The 17,403-nt window shown below is 45.2% G+C and overlaps 1 protein-coding gene and 1 long non-coding RNA gene across 13 annotated transcripts in view; one reads left to right on the top strand and one right to left on the bottom strand.

The window, feature by feature from the left end:
• LOC135102149 (uncharacterized) overlaps nt 1-3,784 on the top strand; it is a 30,183-nt gene extending 26,399 nt beyond the window's left edge. For all 4 annotated transcript variants that reach the window (XR_010269551.1, XR_010269553.1, XR_010269552.1 and 1 more), the window contains 4 exons: nt 1,016-1,152; nt 1,452-1,574; nt 2,189-2,418; nt 3,395-3,784. This is a non-coding gene — a long non-coding RNA (uncharacterized LOC135102149). The remainder of the gene's footprint in view (nt 1-1,015; nt 1,153-1,451; nt 1,575-2,188; nt 2,419-3,394) is intronic.
• Nucleotides 2,769-17,403, bottom strand: part of LOC135102147 (uncharacterized) — an 83,990-nt gene continuing 69,355 nt past the window's right edge. For 3 of the 9 annotated variants that reach the window (XR_010269546.1, XR_010269547.1, XM_064006933.1), the window contains 2 exons: nt 4,025-4,232; nt 2,769-3,578 (listed from right to left, as the gene is read on the bottom strand). Coding sequence is in view for 2 of the 9 variants with exons in the window: in XM_064006933.1 (XP_063863003.1) it covers nt 3,501-3,578; nt 4,025-4,232 (286 nt within the window). In the remaining 7 variants the exon portion in view is untranslated. Of the gene's footprint in view, nt 3,579-4,024; nt 4,233-5,678; nt 5,908-6,295; nt 6,670-7,233; nt 7,353-17,403 lie in introns of those variants that run through there. The other 6 variants (XR_010269545.1, XR_010269543.1, XR_010269548.1 and 3 more) reach the window with 6 other exon arrangements.

Below are 17,403 nucleotides of genomic sequence, written 5' to 3'. Positions count from 1 at the left end.
ATGGTGGTTGACTCTTGCAGTGGTGAGGCAGGCAGGTGCAGCAAGCTAGCAGGCCTACACGTGGCAGGTTCAGCAAGCCAGCAGGCCTACATGTGGCAGGTGCAGCAAGCCAGCAGGCCTACACGTGGCAGGTGCAGCAAGCCAGCAGGCCTACACGTGGCAGGTGCAGCAAGCCAGCAGGCCTACACGTGGCAGGTGCAGCAAGCCGGCAGGCCTACACATGGCAGGTGCAGCAAGCCAGCAGGCCTACACGTGGCAGGTTCAGCAAGCCGGCAGGCCTACACGTGGCAGGTGCAGCAAGCCAGCAGACCTACATGTGGCAGGTGCAGCAAGCCAGCAGGCCTACACGTGGCAGATGCAGCAAGCCAGCAGGCCTACACGTGGCAGGCCCTGCACAAGACACACCTGCCTGTCTCTGCCTGCCGGCCCCGTCCATGCACCTGGCAGCCTTCCTCCACAGCTCCCTGATGACTCCCCACTCACCACCACTGACAGCCTTCTTGCTGACGCTGCTCCATTCACCCACCACTCTCTTCCACACACACACTTCCTTCCTGTCTCTTTCCTCAGCCTCAATTTTTGAAGCCCCAGTCTGCCACCTGTCGTCCTGCCCACCAGTCCCCAGTGCACTGGCTGCGTCCCCCTCGCCGTGACCCCTGTGCCACTGGAAGACTTGTGTCAGGGCCCTCTTCACCTCCCCCCTCCCCCCCCCCGGAGTGTCATCAGGGTAGCCTCAGTGTGTTGTGCTGGGCAGCAGCAGCAGCAGCAGCACTCATCCCTTCATCCTTGTGGTCACTCTCCCTGTGCTGGCCGTACCATCCCAGGCTGCAGCCCTCCCCACTGACCTCTCGCCTTCCTGGCTGACCTCACCTCTGACCACTGCCAAATACAACTTTTTCTCCTTGATATTCTGTTATTTTAGTGTGTGTGTGTGTGTGTGTGTGTGTGTGTGTGAGTGTTTGTTTATTTGTTTATTCAGCTTTATTTTATTGAACTACTACTACTACTGTTGCAGGCACACGTGGAGGGGTGCCTCAACATGCCAGCCACCTACAACAGTGTGGTGGTGCGGACACAGTTAGCGCAGCAGTTTTACGAGCACGCCAGTGAGGTCACCAGAACTTGTTCACAACCAGCATCTGCAGCAACAAGGTCAGGTTAGGTTAGGTTAAGTTAGGTTTTTCAAATGTGAATGTTGTTAGTGTGTCAAAATGAAGGTCACAGGGGGTTCTGAAGGTCACAGGAGGAAAGCGGAAGAAGAAGAGGAAAGGTAGAGTGGAAGAAAGAGAAAAAGATGAAGAAGAGAAGAGGGAACCAAGAGGAAGAAGAGATAATTGTTATGAATTTGTCTCTCTCCTTCTCTTCCTCTTTCTTTCCTCTGTCCATTACTACTACTACTACTACTACTACTACTACAACTACAACTACAACTACTACTACTACCACTGCAGGCTGGGCAGTAGTGTTGGGCAACTCGGAAGACGTTGTGGCAGCCTTCAGAGCAAGACATGATGCATTCCAGCAAAACTTTGTAATCTCAGTGGCTGGGAAGAGAAGGTCGCCCTGCTTTACTTGTAAGTGTGTGTGTGTGTGTGTGTGTCAAGGTTGGAGGAGAGGTGGAGGGAACATGGAGGAAGGTCTGCGAGGGAGGAGAAGCCTGCAGGTAACTTGTGGGAGATATGGAGGAGAGAAGAGAGGTTGGTGGAGGGAAAAATGTGTGGTTGTCATGTCAGACTAACAAAAGCACTATTTTAATCATGAAGCAAGTGTTGCAGGATAGTCAGGATTGAAGGAAAGATGGAGGGAGCATGAAGGAAGGTCTGTGAGGGAGGAGAAGCCTGGAGATAACTTGTGGAGGGAGATATAGAGGAAAGAAGAGAGGGAGGTGGAGAGAATGTCTTGCATATTTTTTTTATTATTTACAAGTCTCCTACAGTTGTGTGTGACTCTTTACTCTTCCTGGCAACTCACCAATGGGGAGAGGAGGAGGAGGAAGATGAGGAGGAGGAGGAGGAGAGAGGAGAGAGGAGTAAAGAGATAGAAAAATGGTTGGAGTGTGTGTGTGTGTGTGTGTGTGTGTGTGTGTGTGTGTGTGTGTGTGTGTGTGTGTGTGTGTGTGTGTGTGTGTGTGTGTCACTACTACAACTATTACAACTACTACTACTACCACTACTACTACTACTTACAGTTTTGAAGAGGACCTGAAGTTACTGGCAAGGATTCCAGTCTTCCCTGAACTCTTGGGGAAGACACAAGAGGAAGAGGAAGAGGAGGAAGCTGGGAAGAAGAGGAGGACAAGCACAGCACAGAAGAAAGAGGAGGAGGAAGAGAAGGAAGATGAGGAGGAGGAGGAGGAGGAAGAAGAGGAAGAGCATGAGAAGGAGAAGAGGGCAGGAGGCGAAGGAGAAAAAAGAGAAAGTAAGTTGTTGTTTTTGTTGTTGTTGCTGTTGTAAAAACACCCTTGAAAACCCACTTGATTTAAACTAAACACACACACACACACACAAACACACAGCACTAGTACTGCTGTTGCCACACAGATCAGTGAGGGGCTGCTGGAACAAGTGGGGCAAGAGGTCAGTGCTGTGCTTCAAGAGGCAGACCAGCCACAGATGAATGCTTGACTCACCATACTCATCATCAACCTGTGTCCTGTACTTTGTGTATAATATCTTTAAGTCTTGAATCTAATACACTCCTCACTGTTCACTTGTACATGTTGAGCCTCACTACATTCACGCAGGTCGGAACAAAATTAAGTTTGTCCATTTTGTGTGTCCATTCTTTATTGTGGCCATTGTACAAGATGCAGCGTTTGTATATGTTATGCTGTGTGTGTGTGTGTGTGTGTGTGTGTGAGGGGATCACTTATCGGTGAGGGGCTGTGGGGAGTCACTGTGGGTTTGTAAACATACTGTGGGGGGACATACTGTGGTGCTGTGGCCTGAGGTGAGGTGAGGTGAGGTGAGGTGAGAGAGAGAGAGAGAGAGAGAGAGAGAGAGAGAGAGAGAGAGACAGGCCAGCATCAGTGAAACAAAGCAGATGTTGTTGATTGTTGATGATGCAGGGGAGAGGTGTTGTTGTTATTCAGTGTTCTTCATTGCACGAGATGTTGTTGTTGTTGTTGTTATTGATTGGCAACCAAGCCTGGCTGGCGTGGGCCTTGTCATGTGGCCCACAGGTAATTCTTAGTGGTCAGTCTATTGGTGAGTACAGCTGAGCGCTGCCTGATTGCACGAGAGGTATTGTTCATAGTTGTTCATTGTAGGTGAGGGAAGGCAGCAGCTGTGGAGGAGTGAACAGCTGCACCACTGACAGCAGCAGCAGCAGCAGCACTGCTGAATACTTCTACTACCACTACTAACTACTGCTGATGTTTTTCTCCTTCTCCCAGCACAGCAGCAGACTCGGGTACTGTTACAGCTCTGCTCCCTCCTACAGGACACGTTCCCATCACCTTCACGTCCTGGACACGTGCACAAACTTGTACCTGGGCAGTCTCACTGCAGCAACTGCCAGTGCTGTGGCTGGGTGGCAGGAGGGAGGGACAAGCTGGCCACCCTCTCTGTCACCACCTGCTGGGGAAAGACCACCATTATCATCATCTTTGTTTTCCTTTTTTGTTTTCTTTCACAATTTACAAGGAATATTAACAGTTTGTTTTGTTAGTGTTGTCTGTTTGTTATTAAATGATGTGTTGATTGTGTTGTTGTTGTTTATGTGTTAGTTGTTTTTGTGTTTTGTATGTGTGACTGATGAATAAAGGCAGTCCTGTCACACTTACAGGTGTTTGTTTGCACCTCAACTCTACACAACAATAATGGGCTGGATAGATGTATTATTATTATTAGTAGTAGTAGTGTATAATTACCAGTATATTTCAACAAATGCTGGAACTACTACTACTACTACTACTACTACTACTACTACTACTACTAAAAATATATAATCCAGGAGCTCTACTAGCATTTTTACTACTATACTGAACATTGCTATCAATTCTACCACCACCACCACTCCTCACATTGCTCATTCTGTCCCTGCACCCTGGCCAGCTGCTGGAGGAGGAGGAGGCCCCGGTGACATTGGGTGAGGTAGAAGGTGGATGCCATTTCCTCCTTCTCCTGCTGCTGCTGCTGCTGCTGTAGCTGTTGCAGCTGGTGCTGTGTGGCTCTGGGGGTCCCTCATAGACAATGTGGCACTCACCACACACAGCCCACCAATTATCTCCTCTGCAGTAGTGATGAGAGGTTACATTAAAGTAGGTTACCACTTAAAAGGCTTAGAGACACTTAGAAATACCAAAAAAAATAAATAAATAAAAATAAATAAATAAATAAGACAAAGAAAGGTTAGGTTGGGTTGTGTTAACACTCAAAATGGCAACAAAAATAGTTTGATTGGATTTGGGAAGAGGAAGAAAAAGAACAACAGGCAAATATAAAATGAGAGAGAGAGAGAGAGAGAGAGAGAGAGAGAGAGAGAGAGAGAGAGAGAGAGAGAGAGAGAGAGAGAGAGAGAAAAGTAGGTGAGTAAAATAGCAGGTGTAACAATAATGAAGTGCCTCCCTCCTTGACTTGGGACAGTGAAGGTGGTAACAGGCCCTGCCACCATCTCAAACCACCACCTTTCATCACCACTTGTTACTTTCAAGCCACCAGCGCATACGCATTACCTTCATTCCCTATTAAGTTGAACACCTAAATACTACTAATGCCACCACCACCTCCACCACCACACATCAGTCAATTAATAAATAAAGCCAATACTTCCCGTTCTTGTAGTTTTCATATGTAATGAAACAATGGAGGCAGGAATCACGTCGGCAGACAGACACAGATTGCCCTCTCCACCAGTCCCCCATCAACAGATTGACTGACTGAGAGACAGACAGACAAACACAGGCTGCTCTCTCCACCAGTCCCCCATCAACAGATTGACTGACTGAAAGACAGACAGACAAACACAGGCTGCTCTCTCCACCAGTCCCCCATCAACAGATTGACTGACTGACTGACTGAAAGACAGACAGACAGACACAGGCTGCTCTCTCCACCAGTCCTCCATCAACAGATTGACTGACTGAAAGACAGACAGACAGACACAGATTGCTCTCTCCACCAGTCCCCCATCAACAGATTGACTGACTGAAAGACAGACAGACAAACACAGGCTGCTCTCTCCACCAGTCCTCCATCAACAGATTGACTGACTGACTGACTGAAAGACAGACAGACAAACAGACACAGGCTGCTCTCTCCACCAGTCCTCCATCAACAGACTGACTGTTTGATTGATTGAAAGACGGACAGACAGACAGCCTGCTCGTATTTATTTGCTCAACTTCTCAACTTACTTAACTGCAATCTCAGTCATCTAATTTTCATTAGCAGAGTCAATAACGTTAAAATTTAGCCTCATTTACTAATATTATTACTCTCTCTCTCTCTCTCTCTCTCTCTCTCTCTCTCTCGCTGATGTCACATCACACAGGTCATTATATAGATGGAGTTGTTTAAATATACACTCATTTCCCAATAGAATTAATTTTGTATTGTAAGTTTACATCAATAGTGCAATAAAAGTAATCAAAAGCACAGATTTCTGCCTTTCATTACGTGGAGCTTCGATTTCAAATAAAAACCATTATATATTAAATCAGATAAGGTAACAGCCACCTGGAACACGAGGAGCAGGGGAGAGTAGGCGAGGAAGAGTGGGGAGAGGGTGGCGGGCAGGGGAGGAAGGGAGCGGGATGTGAGGGGAGGGGAGAGAAGGAAGGTCTGAAACAGGGAGGTGAAACAAGTGAACGAGTGACACCAGTTTGCTAGTTACAGGAGCATACACACACACACACACACACACGACCATCTCCCTATAAACCTTGACAACCGTAGCATCACCGTCACCACCACCACCACCACCACCCCAGCCCTCAACCGCACCCAGCAACCACAACACCGTTAGGTCCGATATCCCTACCACTATTACACAACCACCACCATCCCCAACAATCACAACCACCTTCACCTTAAGCCAGTCACTTTCACCATCACTACCAACACTCTTCCACCAACATTCCACCCCTCCCCACCGCAACTACCACCACCATCACCCTAGTTAGGCGACCACTTCCATCCTCTACAACCACACACATACCAAACACCACCACAACCACCACCTTGACCCAGTCACGTCTGCCATAGCCACCTCCACCTCCCCCTTCCACCATCCTACTCTCCACATCTCTCTTCCACTATCCACTCCTCCCTATCTACCACCAGGCCATATTCACATCCACCTCTCCCTTCACACCGCACTCCACCACAACACGCCCGCTGAGAAAAGATGCAACACCACCTCACCGCTGCAACATAACCGGAGACCCGTCACATCACGTCAGCGGGCGCAGGGCGAATGGCTGAGGAGATGGCGAGGAGAGAGTATCACGTGACTTGAATACTTGGTGCTGATTGGTCGAGGCTGTGCTGAGGTAATTGTCACTCAGAACAGAGCCGCACTCATAATACTGCTTGTAATGATAAAAAAAAAAAAAAAAAGAATCACGGTTATATTAGCAGTAGAAGACACCAATACACCGTGAGGCAAGAAGTAAGAACAAATGAAAGATACATCAGTTTTACGAAGAGTAAGAAAGAAAACGGAAAAATAGAATGCTCTGATTGGCTGACGGGAAGCAGGCCACCATCACAGCTCTCCTATTTATTGAGGCTTATATACTCGTAGACTTTAAATAGTGACTTGAGACTAATAAAATAACGTAGTACATGTAGTGAGGATGTTTTCACAAATGAGAGACAGGCTAATGCTAAGAAAAAAAAAAAAGAAGATACATTAGAGTCATTGGGGGAATGTAGTAAGGCAGTCTCAGGTATCATAAATGCACTTGTTTTTCATGAAGACAGGTTAAGTGCCTGTATTCTGAAAAGCTTTGCTCTCACAGCAGACTGTTTTCAAAGGACACAATGATGATCACACGGGTTTTCAAGACTGCTTTTTCCTTTGATGGTGTAGAAACCTTACCAGTCTGTCACCAGGACCAAAGAAACATCCTTAAAACCCGTGTAATTTCTACTACAGCCTCTTGAAAGTATTCGGATGCGGGCAGAAATGTTTCCGGATACTGTGTAGGGTCTGTATAGACATCTGTTGTGTTTTGCTTTACTCTGCGATAAATTAACGTGTAAGTTGTGTGATGCAGGAACAGCTAACCTGAGTGGACCTCCCCTCCTTTCTTGTTCCTCGGCTCGCTACGTACTGGGGTGGCGCCGCGCGGCACTAAGTGATCCAAGCCTTACAGGAAACACTTAGCAAATGACTCATTACATTTTTGTATGTGTCAGTGAAGGAAATGTACAGATACGCGTAACAACAATACAGGGCTTGTTATCATTATACAATTAACATTTCTCATCATCTTCATTGTATTCATTATGCACATCACTCTCATCATTATTATCACCCTCCTCCTCCTCCTCTTCCTCCTCTTTCTCCTCCTCCTCCTCATCATCATCATTCTCATCTCCATCATCATCACCACCATTATCATCATTATTATCACCATCATTCTCATCACCATCTTCACGAGGTCATCACCATTCTTTCTCGTCCTTCTGGCAATGATGACCCTAATGACTACACTGAGAAATGGCCTTCATCATCGCAGCCATTATCATCATTAATACCATCAGCATCATTATCACCACCTCTCACCACTATTTTCATCATTGTCATCACCATCATTCTTATCACCCTTATTTTCTATTGTTCCCAAACTGTTCCAGAGTGGTTTTGAATGATCAATTACCGCTGGACACTGTTCATTAGTTTCTTACCTTTGTTTAGTAGATAAAGTCACTCTTGGTGAGTTTTTGTGGTTTTCAGGTGAATGTCAAAAGGTGAACGTATAAAAATAGGTATATTTTGATACATGTACAGAGTTGTGGAGAAGGGTGTGGCGCGTACGGGACAACGGATGTCCTCTGCGTGGTGCAGCGTTACACCCTGGCAAGAGACTGCCGGAGCCGGCACAAGGGACGCTTAGCGCCTTCAAAAAGTGCTGACAGTAGAAATAGGGGCGGGTTGACCGCACTCACAGTACATGAATATATTCATAATTATAACTCTCTAATTACATAAATAAGGCAAGGGAAAAGCTACTTATAGCTAAGAGTAATACATGCCAAAATACATTAGGGAGAGATTAACTATGGAGAATACTTAGATACTATAATGTAGGTGCTACCGATTACTTATCCATGGCAATAAAAGGAGCATGGAAAGTTCCATGGTGTGTGTGTGTGTGTGTGACGTAGGGTGGCGTGATCATATCCGCCCCACCCTTATCTCCCAACACCCACTATCTACACTTATGCATATATGTATACATACACTTATATTGCTAATCAGGCAAGGCATTATAAATACAATACATATTATTATTAATTATGTGACTCCAGGTAGTGCCAGGACGTTGCGATACTTCCCCAATAAGTCCAAGAGCGCGGGCCTCATTTCGGGGTAGTCCACAACATTGACAAAGGAACATAGGGTTGGCGCCTGCCCCAGCTCGGTGTCAACAGCAGACTGACTCACCGAAGAGACGCAGGCTCCAGGCAGAATACTGGGTTCTGCTACCACTTTCTTGTCATAATCCAGGCACTTTTAAAGGAAAATACCTTGTTTGATCCTTACAGAACCTCCAGTAGTGTTCACCACCAAGGCATCAGTGACATGAACCTTTCTAATTGTGGAAAGAGTCGATTCAACAGCCAATCGCCTGACATTACCTATACCTTCAAGACAGATGTCACTGCCTACAGGAGCTTCTGGAACACGAATTGTAATCCGTTTTGCCACACGAGCAGGATTGTCATAACTGGCATTGACAATTGCTTTTGCTTCCCTCCATGCTTCTGTTATATCCTTATCTCTCATAGGAGACCAGACAGATGGAATCGTTTGAGGCTCTCCATTGGATCTTTGTCCCTTCCGTGATAAAGAACCGTTTCTGGGTTGCCTGGAAACCAAAGGTGCAGGATGTTTCATCCCTTCCAGATGTCGTCTGCAGTACATGACTGTATTTTGCTTTGAATAGATTACTATCTGGTGAGACTTTATGGCTCTTAGCCCTAATAAGCCGTCAGAAGGAAGTTTAAAGTTACTGACTACATAGAAATCAGTTTGAACAAGTCGAGTATTCTTAGATAGACTTATTGGTAAGGAAATTTTTCCTAAGATTTTCAGGGCTGACCCGGTGACACCAGAAAGATTCAAGTCACTTGGACGGAGCATCCATTTACCACCGCGTGAATTCCGTTTCAGAATCTTGTAAGATTCTTCAGAGATCACGTTTACTGTGGCTCCAGTGTCTACAGCCAAAAATAAGCGATGCTTACCTACCCTAGTTGGTAATGCCATTATGTCTGTTTGGTTGTTGGCAGCATTTATGGTTGAATGCGCTGACATGTCAGAAGAATTTGCTGCCTCAGCGTCTTGCGCATTTAGATGTTTTAGTCGGGTTTGTTTACCACTGTGCGCTGGTCTTTTCCCGACTGCCTTGTACTGTTCAGGTTAGCTCTGGCCTGTTTTTCAATTCTCATATTGATTATATCTTTACATTGCTCTGATGAGTGTTTACACTGGCCATGTATGAGGCAGTATTGGGTAGCGACGTCCCTGTAGGATCTTGTCCTACCAGTTTTCACGTGGGGCGATGCACCTGGTTTTTGTCTAACAGAAAGAGATTACCCCCTTTTGTTTTGTTCTCCAAGTCGGATTTATTTGCTGCCAATTTCTGGTCCTTTTGTTTCTTATAACATCTTTTTTCTACATGACCTATTTTATGGCAGTACGAACAGACATTTCCAGGCCTTGCCATGGCTGCCGCACAAGGTTGAGATTGGTCGTCATCCATGAGTGGAGCAACCAGTGAGGTTTGAGTTTCCGGAGAGGTACCAGGTAGCCCTCTTTTCTCTCGAATCAGGACTGCAAGGTCAGCTACTGTGTCTCCCGGTTTAAAACTGAAATGACTTGCGGTTTTCTTCACTTCCCCATTCACCAATGATATGTAAAAGATGAATTCCAGAAGTCTTCTGAAATCTGTTTCTGTCATACTGTTTCCTTGGAACCAGTTGTTAAGTCGTAAGACATCCATGAAGTCCGTTACGAACTGGTGTGTAGGGTGTCACGATCGCCTATTTACTTACGATCGTACGATACCGGTTATCTTTCCAAGAAAGTGGGCGTTACACTGATCCCGGAAAGTTTTAAAGGTCTGGATTTTTAAAGGCTTCGAATGCCTACCCGACCTATCCGAAATCGCCAGAATTATCTCTCACTCCACCTTTACCTTGACTCAGCACACCTGGAATCACTCTAATACCAGATTGATGTTGGGGGAGCAGAAAACACGATTATTCTATGTTGTAAGCACATATATTAATACTAATTATAATTCACAAACAACATGAGGTAGTATACGTTACTACATGACGTTCTCGTCACTTCCCACATCACCAGAACCCGTTTACACCTCCACCAGTCACAGAAATATTTCCCCTCAACCACAGGAATTTACCCAGACGCCATCACCGCGTCCCCAGATAATAATTCCCGTATTTCACCTCCTCAAACCTCACAGGAGATTACCATAATCACCAAAGATTACCCATAACACTATAACATCATCCCCAATGTCACCAATACACCACAACACCAGCTTCCAAGGTCATCACCACAACCTCCACTCACAAAATGGCCGCCAGTTTGACCTATGACTCCTTCCAACAGCGTCAATGGCACAACTCAACAAGCGAATTTCAGCGGACAAGAGCTCTTGGTACCACAAAAGACTCACTAACCTGATCCTGGATATCAAGGTTATACCGCTACACCACTAATACCTCCACAAACTCACTCCATCACCAATCCACACCAAGATCCTCCCCTGAGAAACGCCACCTTCCTCCCCAACTCACGACCCAAGGCGCTCTACCTTCCCCTCCTTGGAATGTGTTGTTGCCCACTCAAGCTCCCCTCGTTCTCAACGTATTTCCACCTCAATTATACTTCCTCCCTTATACATACAAAGATATATAGAACTTAAATTAAGAAGAGAATAATACTACATGATATGAAATGGGTAAATAAGCCTTACACTACTTATAATAATAAAAAGGATAATGCCTGAATGGCAGGTAACCGAAACACGGGGACACTAAAAAAACGTGACCCCATTCAAGGTAAACTTGGCCAATAACATGACAAGGGATTAAGGCTTTCATTTCGTGAAAAGAGTTAATTTCAGCTGCAAATCTAAGACCCACCTTGGAGGCTAGTACCATGAGGTCAGTTTGACTCTTACCCCCAAAAATGTTCAAGAAATTTTTCTTGAAATTTGCATAACTAGTCCCTATTTCAAGCGGACTGAAAGCGCTGGTATTCATCATGTGTGCTGCTTCTCCAGCCAATTTAGATCTGACGAAAGAGATGTTGTCTTCATCGGTGATAGTATTTGATCTTGTCATAACATCCTCACACAAACCAATGAAATCATGAGCCCTTTCTTGCGGGTGTTCTCCGCGAAATGCTGATATTGTTTCAGGAATAGGAAGTACCTTAAGTGTAGTACATGCATGCAAGGCATGAGGAGAGTCAAGTGAGGGCGCGAGCCAGGCTCGCCGCAACCAAGCGCGCCCGCCACACGCACCGGCAGCTGGAAACAAGGAAGAGACAGGCAGCTTGGTACGCCTCCGCCACTGGCTACCAGTCGTTGGACGCCTCCCAGCAGCAGCCCAGAGCAGACGGCGTGTTGCTGCAACGCGTAAGGCTGGGCTACTGCACCAGGGAACAGCTGTACGACGACTTTCGGGGGCAGGAGTGCGACCACTGCGGGAGGCACAGCCGCCACCCGCTAGTGCACTACCTACTGTCCTGTCCGGCCACCGCCGCCCTCAGACCAACGCCGCCACCACCGGCCCATCCTGTAGGCGGTGATCTCCTCAGCAGCCGCGAGGCCAGGGCTGCCCTCATCGTCCGCCACACGCCCACAGACCTGATGCTGCGAGTTCTCAGGGCAGCGCCCCCGCCCCGCTGAACAGGTCGCAGCTCCTTTCCTGACCGGCGAGCAGCACTCCTCGCCGCGCCACCGCACCGCCCACCACCGGGACCCAAGACTCCCCCACCTGCGGGCTGGTGCCCGCTTTGTGTATTATGTACATTCATGTATATTTTTTCCTTTGTGCAATATGTATATATGTATATGTTGACATAATACTCAATAAACCTTTAATAATAATAATCTCAATTAGGTATTAATTACACACTTACATCACGTTTCCATCGTGCAGAGGCGTTTCCAGTCTTAAAAGATGAATGGTTAGTATTGTGAGAAGTGTGAAAATTTTAACAGAATTGAAGGTTTAGGGACAGAAATGGAATTATCCTAGTTATCCCTAAACACTTAAAAGAAAAAGGGAGCGAGAGCTCTGTCCAGCAGAAAAAAAAAACGGTGTTTAAGAGGCAGACTAAATTATTCTAATTTCCACATAAGTAACATCACTGTGAAATAGGTAAGTTATACATGAACCCTAACAGTGTTTGCGTTACCACAAGTGTTTTATTTAATATTGGTGTGGTGTACCACTAAGTGTCTGTACTCACGACTGTAGCCAGAGAAATTCACACTTAAAAAAAAAAAAAAAAAAAAAAAAATATATATATATATATATATATATATATATATATATATATATATATATATATATATATATATATATATATATATATATATATATATATATATATATATATATCCTCTTCTTAGGAAGACTCCTTCCGTCTTGGGAAGCTCCTCTTAGGATAGTAGTGTCCTTGTAGAATCCTGCAGCATTCCTGCAGGTGGGAGATGTGTTGGTCTGCGCCGGGAATGTCTGCGCCGATGATGTCTTCGCCGAGAATCTACGACGAGTAATTAGATCGCGGGGAAACCAAAGAATTGTTAGGTTTCTCCCTGAGTCTTTTAAGTCTCATTTTTTTTTTTTTTTTTTAACAAGGAGAAGTTAATCTTGGGAGTGGCAGGCTGGGTGAGTAAGGCGAGACCGTTAGGTGCGTCGCTCTTGGCTGGGTGCGAGTGTTTTGGTGTGTCAGCATAAGTTCTGTAAACAACGCCGGCTCGCTCCTCTGCTCTCCTCACTACCCTGCCACTGTTTGCCGTTTTCTCCGTTCACTGTGTCCGTTCACCACTTCACTTTCAACCACTGTTTATTGTTGTTGCTTTTTTGTGGTTTTCAAGTGAATGTCAAAAGGTGAACGTATAAAAATAGGTATATTTAGATACATGTACAGAGTTGTGGAGAAGGGTGTGGCGCGTACGGGACAGACAGCGGATGTCCTCTGCGTGGTGCAGCGTTACACCCTGGCAAGAGACTGCCGGAGCCGGCACAAGGGACGCTTAGCGCCTTCAAAAAGTGCTGACAGTAGAAATAGGGGCGGGTTGACCGCACTCACAGTACACGAATATATTCATAATTATAACTCTCTAATTACATAAATAAGGCAAGGGAAAAGCTACTTATAGCTAAGAGTAATACATGCCAAAATACATTAGGGAGAGATTAACTATGGAGAATACTTAGATACTATAATGTAGGTGCTACCGATTACTTATCCATGGCAATAAAAGGAGCATGGAAAGTTCCATAGTGTGTGTGTGTGTGTGTGACGTAGGGTGGCGTGATCATGTCCGCCCCACCCTTATCCCCCAACACCCACTATCTACATTTATGCATATATGTATACATACACTTATATTGCTAATCCGGCAAGGCATTATAAATACAATACATATTATTATTAATTATGTGACACCGTTACAAAACCCACCACCACCACCACCACCGTCATTATTGTTCTTTAGTCTTAAGTAAAACTTTTACAGCGCAATCTTGCTTTCCAAAGAAGGAAAGGAAAAGAGAAGAAAAGGAAGAGGAGAAGGAGGAGAAAGAGGAGGAAGAGGAAGAAGAGGAGAAGGAAGAGGAGGATAAGATGTTGGGTGATTAGGGTCATGAGAGAGAGAGAGAGAGAGAGAGAGAGAGAGAGAGAGAGAGAGAGAGAGAGAGAGAGAGAGAGAGAGAGAGAGAGAGAGAGAGAGAGAGAGAGTTGTTTTTGTTGATTAATTTATTGCAATTGGAAACGCGCCAGTGTACAGGGATACACCATATAGAAATAGTCCTGGCAATATAAATTGATAGTTGAAATAATGACAGCATGAAGGCGAGCAGGTTGTGGTGAGGCAGAAGGTAAGTATCAAAGGCAGGGACAGCAGACATAAATGAATTAACAACAGAGTGAAGCTGGGCTTTTATAAGTTGAAAGTAGGTAATACAACATGGAACTTGTGATATTTTAACCCGTGCACTGTTCACTACGTACAAGTAGTACAAGTACGTGTCTCTTAGGGAAATGTTTAGGACGTACTTGTACGTTTGCCGTTTTGCACAGTTGTGCGTCCTTCTATTTTGTTTTTGTGTAGATGTGGATATCTTAGTCGTAATAAAGAATAATTTGGCAACTGAGGAAGTTATTATTTGTCACATATACATAGAGTTTTTGCGGGATATCCAATGAGCCGTGTGCTTCTCTATTTATAATGAACATTTTCAATGTATTTTGTTACTTTGTCTTCACATCCATCAGCATATTTACAAAATCAATGGAATTTAAATGATTTCAAAACTATAACATTGGTGTGTAATAAAAAAAAGTTATAAAATTTTTGGCGCGTTTTTCTTGTTGAGCGGTGGTGGTAACACTGGCCGGGGGAGCGGCCACCTTTCTCCCGCTCTCTCATTCAGCGCGTGCCTGCTGTCAAGACCGGTTCACTGCAGGCCCTGACAATGCCGTTTCATAAAAAGATACCCAAGGTATTGTCTGAGGCTGATATTTCAGCCCATCTTGATGATGAAGGGGTGACAGAGATAGGGGACAGTGATTCATCAGACGATACTAATGATCCTGATTACTCTGGTGAGTCAGGCACAGAGGAGGATGACTGTGAAGTAGATGATGTGGCTCACTCACAACAACCTCATCCAGCAGTGCACAGATACAGCCACAATCTCCAAAACGGAAAGCCACAGAATGTACAGATACTATATCGAATGGGTACCAGCATGGTAGTGCAGGACCACCTAACCCACCAGGCACATGTCAAAGTCAACACAACACACTGCACATAGTAACCCCCCCCATCTCCACCCCCCCCGCTGCTGACATGGAGTGGAAATGGGTAGATGGGAGTACCTTTCTTCCTTCAATACTTCCGTTTGATAGAGATGGTCGTGGTATTTGTGACCCCTCAGTCAACGAAAACAGCAGTGAGAGCGACATTTTTCGGCTGTTTTTTACAGAGGAAATAATGAAAACCATAGTTGAAGAAACAAACAAATTCTACGGTTTTACGATTGCTTGCAGAGTACTTTTACCCAACTCTCGCTTCCTAGACTGGCATCCAACAACTGTAAGGGAAATGAATTCTTTCCTGGCACTTATTATGCTGATGGGGCTGAATCTTAAAGAAAAGTATAAGCTTTACTGGTCGACTGATCCACTTCATCACGTGCCAGTTTTCAGTAAAGTGATGTCAGTAAACAGATTCACTGCCTTCCTGCAGTCCCTACATTTCCATGGCAACACAAAACCCACTGATGATGATAAAATGAGAAAGATATATTTGCAACCGCTTCAAATCAACATTCAGGCCATTTCAGAAGTTGGTTATTGATGAAAGTCTGGTACTCTGGCGGGGTCATTTGTATTTTCGCCAGTACATCCGAACGAAGCGTCATAGATTTGGCTTGAAATTATATGTTCTCTGTGACTGTGAAACTGGCTTCATATTAGACATGATTCTGTACTTAGGAGCTGGAACAGACATAAACCTAACGCAAGGACTGGGCAAGTCAGGGAGTGTTGTAAGCACTATGCTTGAGCCTTATTTGGGTAAGGGACACATTTTATATGTTGACAACTGGTACACCAGCCCTTCTCTTTTTCATTTCCTACACGAAAATATGACAGGGGCCTGCGGAACAGTGAAAGCAAATAGGAAGTTTATGCCTAAATATCCCTCTAAACTCGTGAAAGGAGAAGTCATCCACAAACAAGCAAATACTATTCTCTCACTGAAGTGGAAAGACAAGAGAGAAGTTCATTTGCTTACCACTGTTCATGAGCCAAAAATGGAGCGGAATGAAGACACTGAGCGCTGCACGGGTATACCTTCATCTGCAAGCCTCAAGGTGTGATTCATTACAACCTGAACATGAGGTTGTTTGATAAAAGTGACAGTATGATGTCGACAGTGGAATGCAAACGCAAACAATGAAATGGTACAAAAAACTGTTCTTCCATCTTGTTGACTGTGCCACTCTCACGCACACATCCTGTACCAGGGCAGCACAGGGAAGAAGAGAACACTGTATAATTTCACCACAGAGGTTGTGATACAGCTTCTCGAACAGTACTCTGAGCCACGAAATGGGGTAGGAAGGCGTGGGGCCGCAAATGGTGATGACCCTACACGCCTCACAGGACGTCAATTTCCAAAGACCATCCCTGCCACGCCGTGTGAGAAAAAAAAGCAGAAGCCTTGTCACGTGTGTCGCACATCAACACAGCGCCCCAAAGCACGGAAAGACACGCGATATATGTGTGTGGAATGTAATATTGCTGCTCTCTGCCTAGAACCGTGCTTTGAGCAGTGTCATACCCCAAAGTAGTGCTAAATGTGTCACATAATCATGTACACAGTGTATGCAACAAATGGAGAAAAATAGGCACAGGAAATAAGTAAGCAGTAGCGCAAAAAAAAAAAAAAAAAAAATCAGGACAAAAGTTTGTAAGGAATATACTTGTAAATGATTGAATGAAGTAAACTCCAATCCCTCCTCAGGATCCCTCTTAGCGAAGGTGCCTCTGGCGTTTTGCCTCTGCTAGTTGGGGGGACCTGAGGAGGCATTTTGCTGATTTTTCTTGGAATGACTACTGCCTCCGTGTCAGAGACCCGTCTTTGTGTGCAGAGCGCATAACAGAGGTGATAGTGTCTGGCATGGAGGCGTACATTCCTCACTCTTTTTCTCGACCTAAACCTTCCAAACCTTGGTTTAACACAGCTTGTTCTGGTGCTGTACATGACAGAGAGGTGACCCACAAAAGGTACTTAAACCTTCCATCACCAGAATCTCATGTATTTTATATTTCTGCCTGGAACCATGCCAAGTCTGTTCTCCAACTAGCCAAAAACTCCTTCATCAACAGAAAGTGTCAAAACCTTTCAAGATCTAGCTCCCCTCGTGACTTCTGGCATCTGGCCAAAAATAT

Source organism: Scylla paramamosain, chromosome 7 (genome assembly GCF_035594125.1).
Source record: "Scylla paramamosain isolate STU-SP2022 chromosome 7, ASM3559412v1, whole genome shotgun sequence".
Lineage (NCBI taxonomy): Eukaryota > Metazoa > Arthropoda > Malacostraca > Decapoda > Portunidae > Scylla > Scylla paramamosain.
This window is presented reverse-complemented; position numbering and strand designations above follow the sequence as displayed.